Consider the following 20,070-nt stretch of genomic DNA (forward strand, 5'->3'; position numbering starts at 1 on the left):
GATGAATTTTTTTAGCACTGTGCCACCATTTTGAAAAGTTCTGGTGTAAGCCAGCACACAGGTTGGACGGTGATGCGACAAAAGGACACCGCCGCTCAGGACGTTTGAAACAACCACATCAGGTGCAGGTTTATTAAAAGACGCCTTGATTAAAAGGGGCACGTTAATCGGCATGAGGGTAGTAAAAAATAAAATAAAACAATTAAAAACTGTTCAGTTTCTGAGGCGAGCTCGTCGAGATGTGCGGCCAATCGGCGTGGTGACTTTGGGGGTCTCGCTCTCGTCCAGCACGGCATCTGATGAAAGATAAAGATTGGAGCGAGATGAAGGTGAGCGGGATGACAACTGTCTGGTTACCTCCACCAAGGAAAGTAGCGAGACACCACTCTCTTAGAAAAGAACCTCAATTAACCCCAACGTCTTGATTCAGTTCCTAGTTCGGATGGACTCACCCTCCTCGCTCTCCTCTTCGTCACTGCTGAAGGTGATGACAGGTTTCTTCTTCGACTTGCGAGTTCTCTGAGGCGTGACAAAACTGTCGTCGTACTGGCTGGAAACTGACGACTTTGACTGACCTGGATGGAACGAGAGACAGAACACGGGAATTTTAGTTGAGTTGGGGGGGGGGATGATGCTGATGATGCACAGACCTCGCTTGGACTTGGCACGACCTCTTGCAGGCCTTGGCGTGACCGTCTTGTTAGTGGCCCCGCCCTCTTTTTGATTTTCTTCCTCCATCTCGGGGCTTTCCACGTTCTCCAGGCCTCGCGTGTGGACCGCAGTCAGACGCTTCTCAAAGTCGTCCACTTGGCTCTGTGACAAGTTCATATTACATTCAAATTATATTTACTTATAATACCTATATGGCGGCTTGGTGGTGCACTGGTTAGCACGTCCGCCTCAGTTAGGAGGGTGCCGGTTCAATTCCACCTTTGACCCTCCCTGTGTGGAGTTTGCATGTTCTCCCCGAACCCGCGTGGGATTTCTCCGGGTACTCCGGTTTCCTCCCACATCTCCAAAACATGATTGATAGGACGACTGAGCACTACAAATTGCCCCTAGGTGTGAGTGCGGATGGTTGTTTGTCTCTGTGTGCCCTGGGATCGGCTGGCAACCGGTTCAGGGTGTCCCCCGCCTACTGCCCGATGACCGCTGGGATAGGCTCGAGCACACCCGTGACCCCCGTGGGGACAAAGCGGTTCAGAAAATGGATGTTTAATACTTATATATTTCATAGACCTTCAGGGAGCCATAAGCGGTGGTGCTGTCCCTTGTAAATCCGCACACCTTTTGTTTTAGAACTTCTGCACGTTTTGGTCTAATTTTAAAACAAAGATATTGTGCCAATGCAAAAAAAAAAAAAAAACTTTACTTTTTGCTGCATATCAATATCAGGCTCCTTAGCCATTAATGATCACTATTGGGCCTGTAAAAAAAAAAACACCTCATAGAGGGCTATGACAAATTGGCGGCACCTTGAACTGGATCTTGGCTCCTCGGCGCAGCTTGGCAGCGATGGCGAGCAGAGGCTGGTAGACGCCGGGCTCGGTCAGCTTGTCGCTGTAGCACTCCCAGCACTCCTGCAGCCTCTTGAAGCCGCGCTCGCACATGGACAGCAGGGACAGCGAGACGGCCAGGTCGCACCACTGGCGCTCCGTCCTGCGGAGTAGAGAAGACCAATTTGAGGCCACTAAATCGGATTAGAAAATTATGCAAATGGGAACGCCGTTCTGGATCTTTTACTCGTGGATTTGGCTTTGTCGTGGCATTTGGAACAAATCGCATTTGCTATCTATAATTCACTTTGCCACTGAGTAATGTAAAATGTCCTTCCTCGGAGTACGGATGAGTCAGAGGTGGAGCCGAGGCGCAGGTCTCGGCCCATTGTTCCACCTCCGTTCTCAAACGGCGCGGAAAGACAAGATGAGTGAAGGTTATGTCAGCGTGTGATTAATAGGTGAACTGGCATTAAATGTCAGCTCGCCTCTTCACACACACACACACACACACACAACTAATTAGCTGACATGCTCACAATGGGCAAAGACAAAGGCGACGCCACGACAGAGCCGCGCCACACGCAATGCTCGTGTGCTCACCTGGCGGTCCTGAAGCGCTGGCACAGTTTCTCTACCAAAGACTCCGTCTGTCTCTCCTTGGTGATGTACGAGAAGAGCTGTCTAAAAACACATAGATCCGGCAAATATTGAGTATGCAATATTTGTGATGATTACTACTTCTGAATATTTTATACTGTGCAGTTTTTAAGCCAGTTTTTTTTTTTTTAAAGAAATGTTTGATATCCAGTATGTCAAGTAGTCATCGATACCAAGTACCGATACCACTAGTACTTTTGATATACAAAATTCACCCTTGCCTTGATATACTCCAGAATCGGACAAGTCGTAACGGCAGCCGACTCACTTCATGATGGTGTTGAAGTCGTCTGAGCTCATGGCCCTCTCCGGGTCAGACAGACGGCTGATGATGTCCGGGAGCAGGTTGTAAATGGCGTTGTCCTGAAGGTGGAAGATGATTGGCAGGTAGCGGTGCGTGAGAACCCCATTGTAATTCCAAACCTCAAAGCCGTGGGAGGGCGCACCTTGGAGGCCAGCTCGTTGAAGAAGTTCAAGGCCAGGCTGGATATGTGTGGCTCGGGGTCAATTAACAGCACGGCCACCTCGCTGACTTGACCTTTGACCTTCAGCACATCCTTAAGGACCAATTGTGTCAGCACTGTCACAGCCGTCTGCCTCACAGACGGAACCTCGTCGCTGAGCCTGCGAGAGGAGGATGTCGCATTAGCATAACGAGACAACCCCAAACTTGAGCGATATCGCCTGCGGTGCAGGCCGGATGTGGACGTGGCATCCGTCCATCTTCTATCGCCCTGGGTGAGCCGAGTTTGAGAGAAAAAATAAACAAAATAAAAGTTTGCGTCAATCAAACTCACCCCACAAAAGAAAGTCATTAAGCGTTGCTCATTTATGCCAAGGAGGGGGGATTTCTGGCGGAAGATCAGAAAGGCGTGCACGCCACTCGCTCTTGCCAATGCAGGGGCTTACTGCAGCAATGAACGAGGTAATTAATTCTTAATACGCTTATCTGAAGGCCCCAAGGCGGCGGCGGCAGCAGCGGCGCCGACAGCTCGGAGGACAGTGGAGGTGTTTGTGTGGGAGAGAATTAGGGGGAAATTATCAGGTAGGCAACACGAGGAGGGCAAGGAGGCATTAGAAAGGAAGTGAATGTTGACATTTCCCAAACGCATGCGTTGTCGAGCTTTATAATTAAACACATCAAACGAAACATCTTCGCTTCCAAGTTTGCGGCGGGGCTTTGACTTGAGAATCCATTAGTGTTTTAAAGTCGACTTCTTGACACAAGTGTAAATGATTTTGTTTCGGTCCTACTCTCGCAGCCGCTGTGTATAATTACAGCAGAGTGACCAGCCGCAATCTGTTACAAGCTATTAATTAAACGCTTGAAGGGAGAAGACCTTGTCGAAGGTGTCACAAGCCTCGGTTCATAGAGCGCTGGGCTTGTTGCCATAACAACCACGTGAGTTTGACCACACATCCGTCTCAAGTTAGTTAATAAAAATGGAAAGAGTCAACTTCCGCTCATTGTGATTCAGTGGAGTGTATGGAGAGCAGAGTGATGCAAAAAAAATTTTTTTGAATAAGACAATCAGGACAACCGCCCACACAGCTTGCGCAATCAACTCACAACAGGCCTGAAATTGTGAGAAATGAACGCTTGCGTGACAGCAACCTGTTGATTGGACTCCAAAAGCCAGTCCCATTACCTGGCATATAAATTCTGGGTCCAGGGTTCCAATATGTTGGGAAAGCGGACAGTTAGGTCTCCCAGAGCAATGATGGCGTTGGCCCTGACTACGGGAAGTGCAGATCGCTCCAGCACTGTGAACATTAGACGGGCGTTCGCCTCACAAACAGATGGGCTGGAAAAGGGGAGGAAAAAACAAAAAAAAAAAGACCAATCATTATCCTAATGATTCAAAACAGCAGGGAATGTGTTTACCTAATCATCATGTATTGCGAGAGAGCCAGACAGGCCGCCGTGATGAGCTGAGGGTGGCAGTAGCGTCCGGGTGAGCTGGATACTTTCACCAGCAAAGGAAGGAATGCACTCAGCAGGTTCTCCTCTTAAGGAGAGAACAGAGTTGGCAGGGTGCACGCAAAACACTGCATTAGCATGTGAATGGAGCAGCGTGCGTTTAATGAGCAGGACAAAAGAGGAGAAGATTGGATGTAATTCTTGTTACCAGCTAGCAATTCCGTTTCGCAAATCTTCCTGATGAGCTCGGCCTCTGTATCATCCGCAGAGGCGCCCACCAAGCCCAGCTCCTCCTCCATTGCGCTCTCGTTTGCCGTTAGCTGGTGGAAAATTCAAGAGTGGCGTAACTTTCTTTTGGCCATCACAAAGTTTGACACTTCATCACACAGACTTCATCTCAAAACTGATGTTAGTAAATGATGAGATGAACACAACAAATATAAACGCTACTAGTGTCTGTCAATGTCTTAAATTTAAACTAAAAAAATTGCCATGAGAAATCTGTGTCCACTGAGTTTGACTTTTAAAGATTTATTTTTTTCTGTGAGCAAATTTCACAAACTGTATTTCTTTACCCTTTATATAATGATAATAATAATAAAAAATAAAAATAAAAGACCTCAGATGGCACAAAAATGCACGGGGCATATCATCAAATTAAGGACATTGAATTTTTTAAACAGAACTTTTTGATATGATTTCGTGTTAAAAATTCTAAATGCAACTCAGACGAGTGTTATATAATTTTTTTTTTTTTTTTTTTTTTTAAATAATGACAGCAGATGCCCAACAGCAACCTCTAAGAATGTCTACATGCGCGTACACAGCAGTGGTGGCGCACCTTAGCTTTGCCAGGTGGAGCCTTTTCCTTCTCCTGCCGCTCCTCGGTCTCTAATCTCCGCCTCCGCAACTCGCCACTCACGCTGCGCTCGAGGTGCGACACTTGCCAGAAGGCCACGCAGCCACACAAAGCCAGCAGCTGAGCCAGACAAACGCAGTTCACTGCGGGAGAGGAGAACATCAGTGAAGCAACAGTGTGGGGTGGGGATATAAAAAAATAAAATGTCGTTCACCTTGCTCGCCGGCCTCTTGCTCGCCCTCCTGTGTAGGAGTGACATCCTTGGAGTTAAGCTCGCTGCCTTCACGAATTTGATCCAGCAGGAGTCGTGCGGTGCGTTGGATCAAGCGGGAGCACAGCTGGTCAGGAGATTCAGCCAGAAAGTAGGTGAGGCGGACGGCTTGCTCCATGAAGCTCTGCCAGTGCAGGTCCTCCATCATGGCACCTGGAACGAGCCATCGCCCACTGTCAGACGAGTGAAAACATACTAAGCAAAAAGTAAAAATAAAAAAAATACCTTCAGCGATTGCTTGCGTGAGGCGGGTAAAAAGCACATGTTCTTGAGGCAGTCGGAATGGGGTACCTTTTGATTGCTGGTGAAAGGAACATTACACATTTCAGAAACTTCAAAGGCCATCAAGAGTTTCAATAAACATGCTTACCCGAACATGGTCAGTGATGCTGCAGATGGTGATGACGGTGTCTCTCGCCATCAGAAAGTCTTCTGTGACTTTTTCTCCCAAGGCCACCGCACAAAGCGTGTCTAGATTGCTGAGGACCACCTCCCTTTCTGCCCTGTTGAGAAAAGACACGCGCCACAAACGAACGTTATTACGCAAACGGATGGCCTACATTAACTCGAGCGCCATCGAGGTGGCCTCGCCGGCGCTCAGCCAGATAATGTACGTGGGAAGCCGGGTTCGAAGAGAACCGCATTGAGATTTAATAGGTTGTGAATGTTGCCGGCTGGGTGAAGACATGCGGCGGTGTGGGCGGACTGCAGATAGTCTCGCTTTACTCTTCCCCGCAGCGGTGGAAGCCTTTGAGCAGCCGGGGAGACACTAAAAATATTCCGCTCAACACATTCCTATTTTTTGGGCCGTGACTTGGATTCCACGGAAAAGCCACGGTCGATTAGCGTGGTGTTACAAATGAGACGATTTGACGCAGGAGCGAGATTGGGTGGTGACGTGCATCGTCCAACGGTTGTCTCACCGTGCAGCCATGCCCAGCAGCAGCACGGCAGCTCGCCTATACAGAGGCGAGCTTTCCGTTTTGCCGGTGAACCTCCCCCACAGGACCTGCACCACCGTCGACTCCAGGCTGTTGCCACTTCCGAAGAACTCCTGCACCTACAGTGACACAATTGGGACGTTTTTTTGGTTAGGTGGCTAGAAATCACCACGTCGACACATTCGGGAATAAACGACTCACTATTTCCTCAAGGCACTGAATCGTTCCAAGAGACGCGTCCGCCATTAGTTCTGACAAACTGTCCACAAGAGTCTGAGCTTTCACCCTGGCGGGATAAAATAGGGTAAGGATGAATATCACAAATTCACTCGATTGAGCGCCTCAGCTTAAAGTAAATCAATAAACGGAGAAGCTTGAGTGGAAGAACCAAACTTGGCAATCGCATTTCAATTATTGAAAGACATGACCTTGTACTGCATGGTTGCTATGGCGATGCTATTCTACCATTACTTCATAGCATCACGCATCTTTAGGGTTAGGCTTTTATTTAAAGGCTTCATTCCATAGCCAAATTGTTATTTATTTAGACTCTACCGCCTCCTCGACTAAAGGCAGTTACAACCGGCTGGTAGCACCACACGTGACCTTTTCCAAAGTTGCTCGTATGTCATTGAGTGAGTGTTTTTTGCTGACCTGACAGTGTCTCCTTTGGGGTTGAGATAGAGGCGTCTGTAGGCCTGGATGACAGCATCCTTGATGGCCGAATCAGTCGACCAAACCAGAGGCAACATTTTCCTCACGCCGCTGAGAGAGTTGGCCACGCCAAACTCGCACACTGTGACGCAAAACTGCACCGCCTCCTGAACCACTACAAAACAAAAACTACCCATAAGTAACAAAACACGAACGACTTTTTGAAAACACTTGAAGAGCAGCAACCTGAAGTGGTTTTCCAGTACAGCATGGAGTTGATGACGGAGATGGCTCTCTCCACTTGAAGGGCGAAGGTTTCCGTATCTCTGAGATACTGCACCAACATCTCCTGCTTCTTGAACTCCGCATCGTCTGCCTCTTTGTCTCCTTTCTGTGGAGTGGGAGGCAAGTGCTGACTGTGCTCGGGGGTGTCCCGGTCAGAGCCTAAGGAGAAGGAACGGGAAATAAATTCTCTTAAGGATTGTCATGATTTGGACTTGTACATTAAGTGCCAATCAAAGTGACCTCCGCCATCATTTAAGTTGTCCGCCCCTGAGTGACAGTATAGCGACATTGTCATGGCGGTTGGTTTCCGACATACTTTAAAAGCTATTTCCATTATGAACTTGTCAATTATAATTATGCGACATCAAAAGATGTCAAAGGGACGTCCTCTCATAATGACGAAACCCCAGAAGCGAATCTTAACGGGCCTGAGTGACACACAAAGTGAAGCGAACAAACGGGATGACCTATGAAGAGACAGGCCAGCGTGTCCATTAGCGTCTCGGAAGTGAGATCGGACAGGGCGGCAAACATCTCCGATTCGGCGAAGCGGCTGCGGGCCTTGATGCAGAGACGCACGGCATTCCTGCGAAGGAGAGAAGAAAATAGTCGCGTGTATTGTAAACACAGTTTTCCGACATTATAGCAGGTTTACCTGTATTTGTTGACCCGGAGGTACTGAGCAATCTTCACGCCGGTTGCCCTATCATCCTCCATCTCGTTTGCTTCCTCGACATCTGGATCCTCCTCTTTTTGCTCATTCTCGGAATCATTCGAAGGCTCCAGCTCGGTGTCGACGGTGATGCGCACTTCAGGCTCCATGGCGGCCCACAGTTCTGACGCCTTAATTACTGCAAAGGCACAAACCCAGGGGGGGGGAAAAACAGTTGAATGTTATCATGAAGAATGAAAAGGAAACCGACCACGTAGTTCAGCACAGTCCCCAGAGTTGCTTTTATTTTGTCACATCCCGACGTACTTTTCATCTATTTGTTAGATTTGTGCAATTGCGGTCTTTTGCGAAGCCTTTCCAATTATATTAAAAGGCTTTCTGAGGAACGCCGGCTACACTCACATTAATGAACCCGCACAAACTTGAATGGGTTGCGTCGAGCCGGGGAAACAGGTGTAACTTTATGACTCAAAGCACTTAGAGTGAATGCGTCCAATACTTTCCATTGCGGCTAAAAGTGGAAGCATTGCGTCAGACTCTTCAAAAAGTCAATTCTTGCGGCGTGACAAAGAAGCCAGATGACGTATTGGCCGTCAGCAGGGTGAGCGCCAGGAATTAAAAGCGAGATGGAGGAAATGTATAACAAGGAGATGACCGAGCATGACCCGCTGTGTTGTGGTTGAACGGAAAACTTTTTTTTGGCCCTCAGATTACCAAAGAAGCAACTCATTGCTGAGTGAAGAGTGAAAACAGCTGGGCAAACTTCAGGCCTTCACACACACACACACAAACACACTGTGGGCTTCATCTAAATGATTCCTCCAATGTAACTTTCAGAGGAGAACCAATAGCACAGCCAGATTTACTGTCGACGGGCCCTTACAGCAGAGCAACAAGCCTCCCTTGCACTGCCAAGATTACCCGCCAGTTAAGGCAAGAAGCAGCCAGCTGTCGTTCACTCAGCTCGTATTCGCCTTGGTTTCATCATTGGGCAAGGAGGAGCGGGCCAGATCGAAGACCGGGTCATCAAGAATCAAGCGCTCACCCGGTGCACTCCCACGCAGCTTCTCTTTCATCTCTCTCAGCTTGGCCATCTCTTTCTCCAGAGGTTTTTTCAGATCCGCGCTGCTCAGCTGAAAGTCACAAAGGCTTCAGCGAGGTTCAAGATGGTCAAAGATTCCGACGGGCGTTACCTTGCAGCTGTAGGGGTTGTGCGCAATGAAGGCTGCCAGCAGCTGGATGGCGCTCTTGACCGCATTTATTGATTTGTCCATCAGTCTGCCCACGGCCAGCCCCATCACCTCGCTGTACCGACATAGCGGCAAGGCCTAGGAGCGGGAAGAACAAACATTAACCACAAGATGAACCTCCGAGACTCGGGAACTTACCTTGCTGTTTACAATCCGAGCGTACACCTGCAAGACGCGCGCCCTGACGTGAGAGTGCGTGTCGTGCAGGTGCTCCTGCAGGATGTCAAAGAAGCGGTCGCGGTCAGCTCTGCTGGACTCTTCCAGTCCGTCCCCGCACAGGACGCGCACCAGGATGTCACCCAGCACCTCGCACACGGCCACACGCATCGTGTGGCTCTAGGGATCATTTACACAAAACGGATTTGTCTTCAGAAGGAACAAACGACGAACGGGTGGTGTGATGCAGGTGTTGAAAAGGTCGTGTACCTCTCCTTCCAAGTGTGTGATCAGTACGCTGATGTTGGGGATCATTAACTCGGGTACCAGTGCGCCGAGTTCAGAGAGGAAAGATGCAAACGCTTTGACACCCGAGCCCTCCCTGGCGAGCTCCTCACTTGACTTCTGGCCAATCTCTCTGAATAAATGTTTTGGTCTTGTTACAATGGTACCTCCATTTAAGAACAATCCACCAATGTCCTCCATTGAAAGGATTCAGTCACGAGTGTGTATAAAAGACGGCACGCTGGCTGACCTTATGACCTCCCCGACGATGGCCCTGACTCCGTATTCGGTGCTCCACACAGACACGGCCTGAGCAAACACAGAGGACAACTGCTCAAAGTGTTGCAGCAGCTGGATCACCTTCACGCTGGCACCTGTTGGGCAGAAGATCAAGAGTTCGCCGACATCAGCACAAGCCAAACAAACAAAAGTACGTTGCTCCGACCGGCCAGTTAGCATGTACGTTACAAAGCATTTCAGTTACAGCGGTTGCATTCGATTAAAGGAGCCCACTAAGATAAGTCGAAGCCTCACCGAGGAGGTGATTGTACTTCTTGATCAGCAAGCCGAGAAGATGGATGATATTTTCCCTGGTGGGTTTGCTCTTGACGTGGCTGATGGTCGGATTCTCGAGTAGCTTGTAGCAACAGCAGGTCACGCAGCTAAGGAAATCAAAAGTCAATGAGGAACTTGTGCGGGTAGACATCTGGACCTCAACCGACAGTTTAGTAAATAAATCTCAATCTGACAAATTTAGGAAATAAAGTAACACAAAAGTCCAAAAAACACAAACAGAAAAAACATTTCAGACAAAGCAAATGCTGACGCCGCTTTTAAGTACCAGGTGAACTCTTCTTCAACGAGGGAAAGATTCCAGAGGGAGCGGATGTCCACCTGGAGTAGCTGCACGAGAGCCTGAAGAACTCGCTCCCGCTCGCTGTCCCACTGCTGGAGTCCATCGCCCGTTTTGGCCTTTTTGCCACCCTGTACAAAGAGTGAAACTACTTTTATAGTTTATCGCTTTTTGGAGCAAAAGCAACCACTAATTATGCAATGACACAAATGCCCTCAGATTACCAAAGACTGTAGCTCATACCTGCCAAACCCTCCAAAGAGACTAGATCGTCTTGCCAACTGCTACATATAATCAAACATCACACAAACAGACATTCACACATTGTTTGACATCTCCTACCAGTCCCATCTCATTACTCTGAGGAGGACAGATATTGTAGAAGCAACGACAACGTTAAGTGTAGGTGGGCCCTTACAGTAGTGAAATATGACTATGACACTACCAAGATTACCCATCAAACAGAAAGCAAGCGATCATAATCCCTGATCTGACAGATCACCATACTGCCAAGACTGCATCACTGGGCATTAAAAAAAAAAAAAAAAGTCCAATACCCTGTAAAATATTTTACCAAGTCATACCTTGCCAGGTGCAGCGATGAAGCTCTGCCTGTAAGAGTCGCTTTCGAGACACTCTGTGATTTTGCAGAGCAAGAAGACGCTCATTTTGACGGCATTGAGATTCTCTTTTCGCTCGGCTGCCGAAAAGGAGACCGAGATGAGCAACGAGGGCAGGGAGGAGGACAGGCTGCTGACAACTGCAACAAAAGTAAACGGGAAAATAGATGACTTGCCGGCTTTTAATGCGAGTCCTTTTAAAATATTCAATGTGAACAACTCGAACCTTGCACCAGCAAGTCCAGAGTGTCCTCTTTCACACTGAGATCCACCGAGTTGGCATGCCTTTGGGAGTAAAGACAATACTTGTACAGTGAACATACGCAATCACAAATCCCCTTTTTGGACGGCTAATAATTTGCAGATTTTGACTTTGGGAAAAAAAAAATCTGTTCTATTACAGTAAAAATCTCACTCACTGTAATACACTGTAGGCTGTGTCAAAGTGTTCCAGGATGCACAAAGGGCCTTGGCTTCTCAATGCAGCCTTGAATCCTGAGTACAATGGAGGCAGAAACACAAGACTAAGACCATCTTTACGCATTGTCGTTTTATTTAAATGGTAAAAAAATTGTAATTAATGTTATGAGACCATATGAAGTGATTACAATGAAAACACAGCCAAACACTAGATGACCACTCACTGTGGAGATGGGACGGCAACTGTTTTGGGGAAACCACATCTTGCACGACGTACTGGTTTATCCCCCCGGTCTTGACCAGGTCGCCCACGCACACAGGCACCAAAAAGTCCCACGACATCCCTGCAGAGTAGGGAAAAACCCCAATGAGGATTCAAAGCAAAAATCCAATTTCGTCAAAGCTAAAGATCACATTAACACCGAGAACTTTTTGTTCTTGTTTTTCTTTGACTGACTCAAGAGAAACCAAGCAATACTATGTGTTAAGACGTAACAGAAGGAAGAACTTGAAGACTAAATTCAACCAAAAAATATGAAAACAAACAAGATAGAAACGCAGCTCCTAAACTAGATATGCTAACTGCCGTTAGCCACGTTTGTAATGACGACATTACGGCTAAACACTCACAATTAATTGTTATCTGGCCAAAGCCTCGCTAAGTTTTGAACATTCAACCTACTTTTATTATTCGCTCTCCCGTCCACCGCGACGTCGACCGTAAGAGGCGAATGATTTCACACTCGACTCCCTGGTCCGCAAACTGGGTTTCGACCGCCCTCGGATTTTCAAATTTGTAGCACATCGCGCCAAATAGTCGGCGCTCTAGTGACGTCATATACGAGCGACAATTGTTCAAGGATTAAATAAACCGCAAAACAGCGCCACTCACAGGGAAATGTTTATAGTGAAACCACGAAGCGACTTTGGTTTACTGTGAATTTAATTTATATTTTGAGGGAATATATTCAATCAATCCACCATGTATCCTGATCCGCTCTATGGAGCACTTTTAAATCAAGGTACTGAATGGAAATGAAAAGCCATACCCCCCCCTAAAAGAAAACACAACAGGCAAGAATTTGAGGTAGTAGCTGTATTCAAATGATTGATAACACAATCACATCCTCCCTCCTTGTACCAATATTCCAGCTACATCGATGACAATTCTTTTCACAAAATGCTTTGCACTCTAAACAGCACTCGATCAAAATGCTAAAATAAAATCGTCTCTAATAAAGGGATGACTAATACTTTCTCATTTGTGATCACATTATTTTTGTCTTCTTACCTCTCAAACAAAACAGTGAGGTTTGTTCGCCATGGCATAAAAAAGGAACTACACAACAAAGAAACAAACAAAAAATTATAAATGGCCAGGTTATTTTTTTCAAGAGAAAATACTTTACATTTTGCATGTGAATAGTCGTTGCATCATGCAAATTCAAACCATTATACCGTTTGGGGCAGTTGTAGTGTTTATTATTTAAACAAAACATTTTAAGAGCACCAATGTAACTAAGTGAAAAAAAACAGTTTTTAAATACACCAGAAACCACTTCATAAATTCGTCACACACTGCATCAGACCAAGGCAAATACAAAAAAAAGGGGAAAATAAAGCACCTTAATGTTAAGGATGATGAAAAACAAAAGAAATGTCCTCATTCAAGACGAATCACACCCACCCCTTGGAATCAGCGTTTATTCCGGGACAACCGTTTTATTTTCTCTTTCTGTCTTGAGAGCAGCGTGGACAATACCTGCATGAAGAACATAGACACTTGGATTACACTGCATGAGTAGGGAAAAGAGATTGGCCAGAACATTGTGAATTCACGGATTTCTTACCATTTGCCTCGTGGTTTGGTGGTCAGACCCACACACGCAAAATGGAACCACTCAATGGAGCACTGCAGACAAAAACTTCCGTGTAAGGCTATAACATTCAACTCAGAGGCTTGGATCAATTTCACCCAGGAGACATTGCCCGGCCGGACGTGTCGTCTGAGTAATCAATCACTCAGCGTGTCTGTCATCTGTGACCTTATTCAAAAGATTTGCCATTTTCCTTTAATTTTTTTGACATTTTTCCTGCTTCTATAAAAAAGGCTATTTGCTTACTGACAAAATCAAAATAATGGGCCAAATACATTACGGAAACTGACATGATACATTTACTAGAATTTATAGTCTCAGTTGCATAGTGAATGATATGCACCCATGCATTTAAAAAAAATAAAAAAGAACGTTGCGGTTAGAACTTATTAAATTGTGTAATAAATAGTAAATAATACAATTGCAATTCGGCTCATGCTGGACACGAGCACGACGACTCACATCAGTGTTGTCGCAGCCGATCATCTCGCCATAAGACACCTGATGGCACAGACAATAGGTGGGCTCGTTGGGATCCACTGGCATGTCCAGCACATCAGATGGGTGCACATTCCCAAAGTTGGCGGAGGGGGTGTTGAATTCGCCCCTGATGGCACCAAAAAAATAAATAAATTAGGCCTGGAAAGCCAAAATGTGACAAAATAACAAAGCAGCCAAATAGCAGAAGGCAAACATACGTTTGAAGGAGTTTGACTTTCTTCTGGGCGCTTTTGGGACTGCCGTCTTCATCTGAGCTTTTGACTTTAGATCTCGTTTTAGCCGACTTCTTTTCCTTTTGTCTGGTGTCAACTGGAATTACACAACATGGTAGATTAACTGTCTGGGCACACGGGAGGAGGCATCCATATTGACGCGGCACAAACCTTTCTTTCCTTTACTGGAGGTGGAATCATAATCTGTGCTCTCGATCTGTTTTTCCTTCAGGTCGGCTTCGAAACGGGCCAGGTCTGTGTCCAGGCGTCTAATGTGCTTGTCCACCTAAACACGAACGCTTGTCATAAATTTGATCAAGCACACACCAACGTCATTTCAAAACATCTGACACTCACCATCTCATAGGTCTGCATGGCCAGTTGCACTTTGTCATCGCCAAACTCTTTGCACTTGCTGTATGATTGCTGGATTTGCCTCAGTATAGACAGCTTTTGTTCGGAGGAAAGAGTCCGAGCATTTGATGTGTATTCTTTGGCAAGGGAATCTATCTGTCCTTTGAGATCTGCAGGAGACCGTTAATATTGAGTAATTATTCTGTAAACACAATACTGCTGTAGTCCACGTGTAGATTCCCTAAAATTCACTTCCCACCTTCTGTGCGTTGATCTAAATCCCGCATCAGATTGAAGTTTCTCTGCAACTCGAAGGGCAAGTTCTCTATGCCTGGTGTGACAGAGAAAAATGGATTAAAGACCTATTGACAATAAATGGAGTCAAAAAACAGGCAAAAGTAGCTCGCTCCCGCTCATTTGCAGCTCAATGTCGACGGGTTATTTTCAAGCAATCGTACCAATAATTACGGCCCGGCATGTGTATACTTAAAGGGTGTGTTGATGAACTAAACGCGAGGAATTGAACGTTGAGTCGCCATTTTAGTGACAATCCAGCAAATAGACCGAGCCGGGCGCTGCCGAACGTTTGGGGTACAGAGGAAGATTCACGTTCCGACCTTTCTTCGAAAGCAAAATAACGACATTGTATTCTGCTGTTATCGCACTTTTCAAAGCGTCACGGATGTGTTTTATCTCGATAAATAGCTTACTGTCCAAATAATGCTCCAAATACATCCCCGCCGCCATCTTGGAAAATGTAAACAACACAGCTTCCGGTCAGCCGAAGGCCACCTCTGATTGGTTGTTCCCACACAAGACGCCGATGGAAGATTTTGCAGTGAAAGGTTCCGATTTTGAAAAATTGGAAAAGTAAAATAATCGATGTAAATTAGGGTGGGAATTCAGTGTCACATTACAGTTCAGTCCCAAACTTCATGCGAATAATGAATTGGATGGAAAACATAGTGGAAATAGTTTGGTTTCCAGTCCAACCAGTCTGCCATCTCACACAAAATGCGCTGGTTAACCCAACAGTTTGAGTGTCCCCAAAATGACGATAAGTGCTGTAGAAAATGGCCTTAACTGGATGTCAGATGAAGTTTGAGTGTAGCAAACACTGCAAAATGATTAAAGAACATGGGTATCTCAAAAATTTATTGTCAGGTTTATGCGAGAACCCCATTCACATAATTCAGTCAACAAAACAAATATAATTGCTATTTCAAGGTACAATAAAAAACCCAGCACAATATATGTACGTCTGTAGTTACTTTAGCTATGCTTGAATCGGTTGTGGAGAGATTGTTGCATACATCTCCAAAACGACCCAACAAAGCTCCTTTTTTAGTAACCTTCTAAACACAAATAAATTTTTTTATGATCTCGCTTGTTTCTTTTTCCACTTTTTGTTGAATGTATTCTTCCCCATTGTATTCTTAGCTTGTTGTTTCTTTTTCCTATTTTTGTTGAAATTATTCCCCATTTTATTCTTAGCTTTCATGGGGTTCTCCTTCTGGTTGGCCTGCTTCTTCTCAAATCTGCTCTCAGCCTTCTTCCCCGCTTTCGTCTCAGCCATGGCGGGCGTCTTGGTCCTTTGTCCCGTCACAGTATCTCTGTCCATCCTGGCTATCTTAGCTTTTTTCGGTCCAGCAGGAGAGTTGTTTTTCCCTTTAGCCTGGAAGTGAGGCCTTTTTTTTGCTGCTGTTCCATTTATTTTAGCCTCCTGCTTTAACTCGCCCGCCTCGCCGGGGACGACCTTCTTGGTCTTGTCCGCTTTTTCGTCCGGAGCGTCTGCCTTATCTTCTTCTGTAATATGGACACAAAAAAAAATCCTTAATCAATTCATACTGAAAGTCAGCAAGAAGTGCAGTCAGAAGCGTGTACCTTTCGCTGCGGGTGCAGTTGGAATCACGTTGGAGAACTTTTTAAACTTGGCCACAAAAAAGCCGTCCATGTTGTGAGTGTGGGGGTAAAACCGCCTGGTGAGCTGCAGAGACGGGTGGAACCGGTGAGCTCTGAACCTGAATGAATACACAAAGGCCAGGTACAGTGATTTTGTCTTAATAGGAACACATGATGAAAACAAAAGTCAGTCTTGTTACCTGGTGAAGCCCTCCTTGCCAAAATCCAGTCCGGTGGGAACCAATTTGACATTCCTCTTCTTCAACGCGTAGTCCACCACCCATTCATTCTCCTCCACCTGGCACAAAACATTTTGTCACAAAAGCCAGACGTGCGCGGCAATGTCCGTCCCATAGGCGGAACACGAACCATCACGGAGCACGTGCAGTAGACCAGATATCCTCCCGAGGTGGACTGGGCGTTGACAGAGTCGATGGCGGACATGAGCAACTCTTTCTGCAAGTGGGCGGCGCGCAGGATGTCAGCTTCATCCTGTCAGGAAAGTCGACACATAAGCGACATTGCTACAAACAAATGTTTGAAGTTTTGAATTGACAACATTTACAAGGATAATATATCAATGCATTTTCTCCCTCCGAAAACCGCGCTCTACCTTGTTGGTCTTCACAGCAGGGTCTTTAGCGATGATGCCTGTACCGGAGCACGGAGCATCGAGGAGCACTCTGTCGAAGCCGCCCATGACCTGCGTTGCAACGAGTCTTAGCGCACAACAACGAGTTCCAACCCAGCGTGTCAACAAACATCGATTTGCGTCACCTTTGGGAACCGCCTGCCGTCGTAATTGCACACTAGCGTGTTGGTGACGCCCAGACGGTGGATGTTGCCCACCACACTCTTCAATCTGTCAGCGTTGGCATCGTTAGCGATGACCACCCCCGTGTTTTTCATCAGCTGAGCTGCGAGAGGCAGAAAATATTCGAAAACATGCTTCAAGACGTAAACACATTCTCCGCAATCCAATGAGATCCAATACAAGATGTGTGTGTGTGTGCTAATTTTTGTGATTTTACAGGAATTGACCAAAGCCATTACCGATATAAGTGGTTTTTCCTCCCGGGGCGGCGCTCATGTCAAACACGGTCTCGCCCTCCTGCGGCGCGAGCGCCATTACTGGCAGAAAGCTGGAAGCGCCTTGCAGCATATACTGACCAGACAGGTACTCCGGAGTGGCGCCTATGTCATAACACAGCCACAGTCATTTGTCAGCATTTTTAGCTTCAAAAAGAGTTCATCATGGTTGACCGGCGGGCAAACTCACCAACGGGGACAGAGGAATCGTAAATGACTAAACCCACTTTGGACCATTTTCCTAGTGGATCCAAGTTCACACCTCTGTTGATTAGGGCCTAAAAAAAAGAAAAGTCTTTGAATGTCTTTCTATCGTATACATGTGGTTATATAAAGGCCATCTGTGCGCATTTACCTGAGCGAGGTCCCTCCTCCTGGTTTTCAATGTGTTGGTCCGAATGGTGACTGGCCTGTGAACTTCATTCGCCTCAAGGAACTCCACCAACTGTAAGTGAGAAAAACATGCATGGTAAAATTGTTAGGCCGCGAGCTGCTTCATGGCGATCATCTAGTTCTCTCATCTTCACTTCCGCTCGCAAGTGAAGGCAACAGCGTTTTTCGAACACCCACCTCCGAGGGCGGGAAGAGCTCGATGAACTTCTCGACGAGGAACTCGTTGTAGCTGTAGTAGGTGCAAAGATCATTTTTCAGCAGAGCGACGTAGTCCACTCTCGCTTTCCCCGGCTCTCTTTTCGACGCAAAGTTACAAAGGACGTCAATGTTGTCCTTGATTCTTTGGTGTATCGTCTTCAGGTCCACAGGCAGGACTCCTGGTTTGTGCAGATGACAAACGGATGAAGAAGTTTTGGTAAGCTTGATTTTTGTACATTTATATAGTTTCTAGAACTAACCTTCATTCTCACTCTCCTCCGGTCTAGGAAACCTGAACTGATCCAAGTCGTCTACGTTGGTCTGCAATGTTTCTTCCTCTTCATCATCTGATTTTTTATCGGCATCTTTGTCATCATCCACCTCATCACTATCATCATCCTCCTCCTCATCATCACTCTCAAGCCCCATAGTTTGCTTCAGCTTCTTTTGTTTTTTGGCTGCACGCTCAATAGGGAGAAGCTACAAACCAGAATGATAACAGATTTTAGTTAAAAAAAAATAATCTACTTGTATACTTTTTTTGTGACTAATTGCAACCTGCTGATGGTCGGAATATTTGGACACATTTTACTTGACGTACCTCATCTCCGTCACTTTCCTCTTCATCAAGAGCACCGTAGTCATCGACCATTTCTTCATCATCGTCATCATCTTCCTCCTCCAATTCTTTCATTCCCAGTTGTGTGTTCATCTTTGCTTGGTTCTTTCCTTCATTCTTCTTCGATGGCGGCGCTCCGACTTCTGCCTCCTCCTCGTCGTCAAAATCGTCTTCTTCCTCCCAGTGCTCGTCGCTGCCATCCTCGCTGTCGGATTGCTCCAGCTTGCGCTTCCTCTTTGTCGGCTTCAGCCATTTGCTGTTCTCGTCTGTGAAGCCTTCAGAGACCAAACGTGAGCAGCCATTAACTTAAGAACTTACGGAATCTTGAATTTAGAATAACATTTAGAATATAAAAGACTCTCTAACTTCTGCTATCAACCCAGACATTGTAGAAGAATTATTACTACAGTACTTACCTTTCTTAGCCTGCTCCTCAGCAGCTGCTTTAGCCTTTGTCAAAGTGTTGGCGATTTTTTTTGCGTTCCTGTCAAAATCAATCATGACATGAATGAGTAAGATGCATCTGAATATACTGCACATTCGTGTTACGTAATCTCAGCAATAGCTGACCTTATCCTGGCTCTTCTTGACTGACGTTTTTGCTCCGATTCCTCTGCAGGTAGACAGACAGCCAAAGTCAGTCAGATGGATTTTTTTTTTGCATTATAATGAACACATTTGTTGTTATATAAAAATCACAAGAAAAGCACATAGTCACCATCTTTTACGAATTTGGTTAACTCTGTTTCCGCCCCTTGCTGCTTTCTGGATTTCCGCCCGGGACCTCGTTTCACCCTGTTGGCGGGATCCAACCTGCGACCCATGATGCCTCGCTACAAGGACACCTTGAAAAGACCAAAATAGAGGATGCTCAGCACCTGTGCAAAACAACAAACAATGGAGATGCAGTCTCTTTCATGATTTTAGTATCTGATATTGCACTTAAGTTGAGCCATTATCAAAAATCATTGCATTTTACTGTCATAATTATCAATTATCCAGGTTGTGAGCATTTGCAACTGGTTCAAAAGTCTTCCTCATATTTTGAATAGGTTATTTGGCAATACAAGTCGGGCAAAATATGATTGCCTGTTAGTTTGATGCTGTACTCAAACGGTGTAAGCGCAGATCAGACAAAAATATGAATCTACTTTGCGACCACGATGTCCACATATGTTACATATTCATTTCACGTTGAACTGACTACATGCTACCACGTGACGGAATGTGCATTTATTTAGCGGACAGGAGTTAGACGCTTTGGCTATTTACAAAGCTGTGACTGCACATAGCATCATTTATGCAATAAGTGGAGACTATTGTCACAACAATGATAAAACACCAAGTGCGATTCTTTGCCATAAAGTAAACAACTGTATTTCACTTACGTTTTGTCCAATTTCTGATCGCAAGTTGAACGAAAAGCACACGCGTGAATTTCCCGACGACACGTTGTGGATGAGCTTCCGGTGCGCTATGATGACGTCTATTGTGACCTAATTTTCTTAGTGTGCTGTCACTCTCAAAATCGTAATTTTATATAAGATATATGTATTTTATATTTTACACGCTTAAGGTTTC

General features: G+C 45.9%; 3 protein-coding genes and 2 non-coding genes across 6 annotated transcripts; all 5 read right to left on the bottom strand.

The window, feature by feature from the left end:
• Nucleotides 1-95: 95 nt before the first annotated feature.
• ncapd2 (non-SMC condensin I complex, subunit D2) lies at nucleotides 96-12,149 on the bottom strand. The gene is made up of 32 exons (XM_037273149.1): nucleotides 12,027-12,149; nucleotides 11,569-11,688; nucleotides 11,344-11,419; nucleotides 11,151-11,209; nucleotides 10,889-11,064; nucleotides 10,293-10,435; nucleotides 9,986-10,113; nucleotides 9,702-9,825; nucleotides 9,437-9,584; nucleotides 9,149-9,346; nucleotides 8,954-9,088; nucleotides 8,806-8,893; nucleotides 7,743-7,938; nucleotides 7,555-7,673; nucleotides 7,049-7,246; nucleotides 6,803-6,977; nucleotides 6,350-6,434; nucleotides 6,131-6,267; nucleotides 5,578-5,710; nucleotides 5,433-5,508; nucleotides 5,151-5,360; nucleotides 4,919-5,079; nucleotides 4,286-4,397; nucleotides 4,042-4,165; nucleotides 3,806-3,961; nucleotides 2,603-2,780; nucleotides 2,425-2,519; nucleotides 2,100-2,180; nucleotides 1,476-1,659; nucleotides 651-813; nucleotides 453-575; nucleotides 96-296 (listed from the first exon to the last, which is right to left on the bottom strand). Exons 2-32 carry the CDS (start codon nucleotides 11,684-11,686, stop codon nucleotides 214-216), a joined length of 4,182 nt encoding a protein of 1,393 aa, XP_037129044.1. The 5' UTR covers nucleotides 11,687-11,688; nucleotides 12,027-12,149; the 3' UTR covers nucleotides 96-213.
• Nucleotides 8,461-8,753, bottom strand: LOC119136537. Its single transcript, XR_005100774.1, has one exon. It is a non-coding gene; the product is annotated as a small nucleolar RNA U85 (small nucleolar RNA).
• On the bottom strand, nucleotides 10,515-10,833 carry LOC119136538. The gene has a single exon (XR_005100775.1). It is a non-coding gene; the product is annotated as a small nucleolar RNA U85 (small nucleolar RNA).
• A 276-nt stretch (nucleotides 12,150-12,425) lies between the features above and the next one.
• On the bottom strand, nucleotides 12,426-15,113 carry ing4 (inhibitor of growth family, member 4). Its single transcript, XM_037273404.1, has 8 exons — nucleotides 14,999-15,113; nucleotides 14,548-14,619; nucleotides 14,292-14,458; nucleotides 14,106-14,220; nucleotides 13,920-14,031; nucleotides 13,684-13,828; nucleotides 13,195-13,256; nucleotides 12,426-13,106 (listed from the first exon to the last, which is right to left on the bottom strand). Exons 1-8 carry the CDS (start codon nucleotides 15,033-15,035, stop codon nucleotides 13,067-13,069), a joined length of 750 nt encoding a protein of 249 aa, XP_037129299.1. The 5' UTR covers nucleotides 15,036-15,113; the 3' UTR covers nucleotides 12,426-13,066.
• A 303-nt stretch (nucleotides 15,114-15,416) lies between these two features.
• On the bottom strand, nucleotides 15,417-19,963 carry nop2 (NOP2 nucleolar protein homolog (yeast)). Of its 2 annotated transcripts, none has more exons than XM_037273211.1 (16): nucleotides 19,878-19,963; nucleotides 19,208-19,367; nucleotides 19,060-19,102; nucleotides 18,906-18,973; nucleotides 18,472-18,764; nucleotides 18,131-18,350; nucleotides 17,850-18,049; nucleotides 17,635-17,724; nucleotides 17,470-17,557; nucleotides 17,244-17,384; nucleotides 16,968-17,107; nucleotides 16,804-16,893; nucleotides 16,560-16,682; nucleotides 16,391-16,488; nucleotides 16,173-16,309; nucleotides 15,417-16,094 (listed from the first exon to the last, which is right to left on the bottom strand). In XM_037273211.1, exons 2-16 carry the CDS (start codon nucleotides 19,311-19,313, stop codon nucleotides 15,664-15,666), a joined length of 2,268 nt encoding a protein of 755 aa, XP_037129106.1. In that variant the 5' UTR covers nucleotides 19,314-19,367; nucleotides 19,878-19,963; the 3' UTR covers nucleotides 15,417-15,663. The 2 variants fall into 2 exon arrangements, with proteins under 2 accessions (XP_037129106.1, XP_037129107.1); XM_037273212.1 differs by having other exon boundaries at nucleotides 19,208-19,334; nucleotides 19,878-19,956.
• Nucleotides 19,964-20,070: the final 107 nt, after the last annotated feature.

This window comes from Syngnathus acus, chromosome 16, assembly GCF_901709675.1.
Source record: "Syngnathus acus chromosome 16, fSynAcu1.2, whole genome shotgun sequence".
NCBI lineage: Eukaryota > Metazoa > Chordata > Actinopteri > Syngnathiformes > Syngnathidae > Syngnathus > Syngnathus acus.

Excerpts from the sequence above, each read along its gene's own strand:
- ncapd2 (XM_037273149.1), bottom strand. The coding sequence starts at position 11,686 with ATGTCGTGGGACTTTTTGGTGCCTGTGTGCGTGGGCGACCTGGTCAAG. Across the intron at positions 7,674-7,742 it reads CTCCGGGTCAACAAATACAG|GAATGCCGTGCGTCTCTGCA; the intron begins GTAAACCTGCTA and ends TCTCCTTCGCAG. Across the intron at positions 2,781-3,805 it reads ACCCAGAATTTATATGCCAG|GCTCAGCGACGAGGTTCCGT; the intron begins GTAATGGGACTG and ends CTCCTCTCGCAG.
- ing4 (XM_037273404.1), bottom strand. The coding sequence starts at position 15,035 with ATGGCGGCGGGGATGTATTTGGAGCATTATTTGGACA. Across the intron at positions 14,221-14,291 it reads CCATGCAGACCTATGAGATG|GTGGACAAGCACATTAGACG; the intron begins GTGAGTGTCAGA and ends GTTCGTGTTTAG. Across the intron at positions 14,032-14,105 it reads CTCCAGTAAAGGAAAGAAAG|TTGACACCAGACAAAAGGAA; the intron begins GTTTGTGCCGCG and ends GTGTAATTCCAG.
- nop2 (XM_037273211.1), bottom strand. The coding sequence starts at position 19,313 with ATGGGTCGCAGGTTGGATCCCGCCAACAGGGTGAAACGAGGTCCCGGG. Across the intron at positions 18,351-18,471 it reads AGGAAAGTGACGGAGATGAG|CTTCTCCCTATTGAGCGTGC; the intron begins GTACGTCAAGTA and ends TCTGGTTTGTAG. Across the intron at positions 16,489-16,559 it reads ACTGCACGTGCTCCGTGATG|GTGGAGGAGAATGAATGGGT; the intron begins GTTCGTGTTCCG and ends GTTTTGTGCCAG.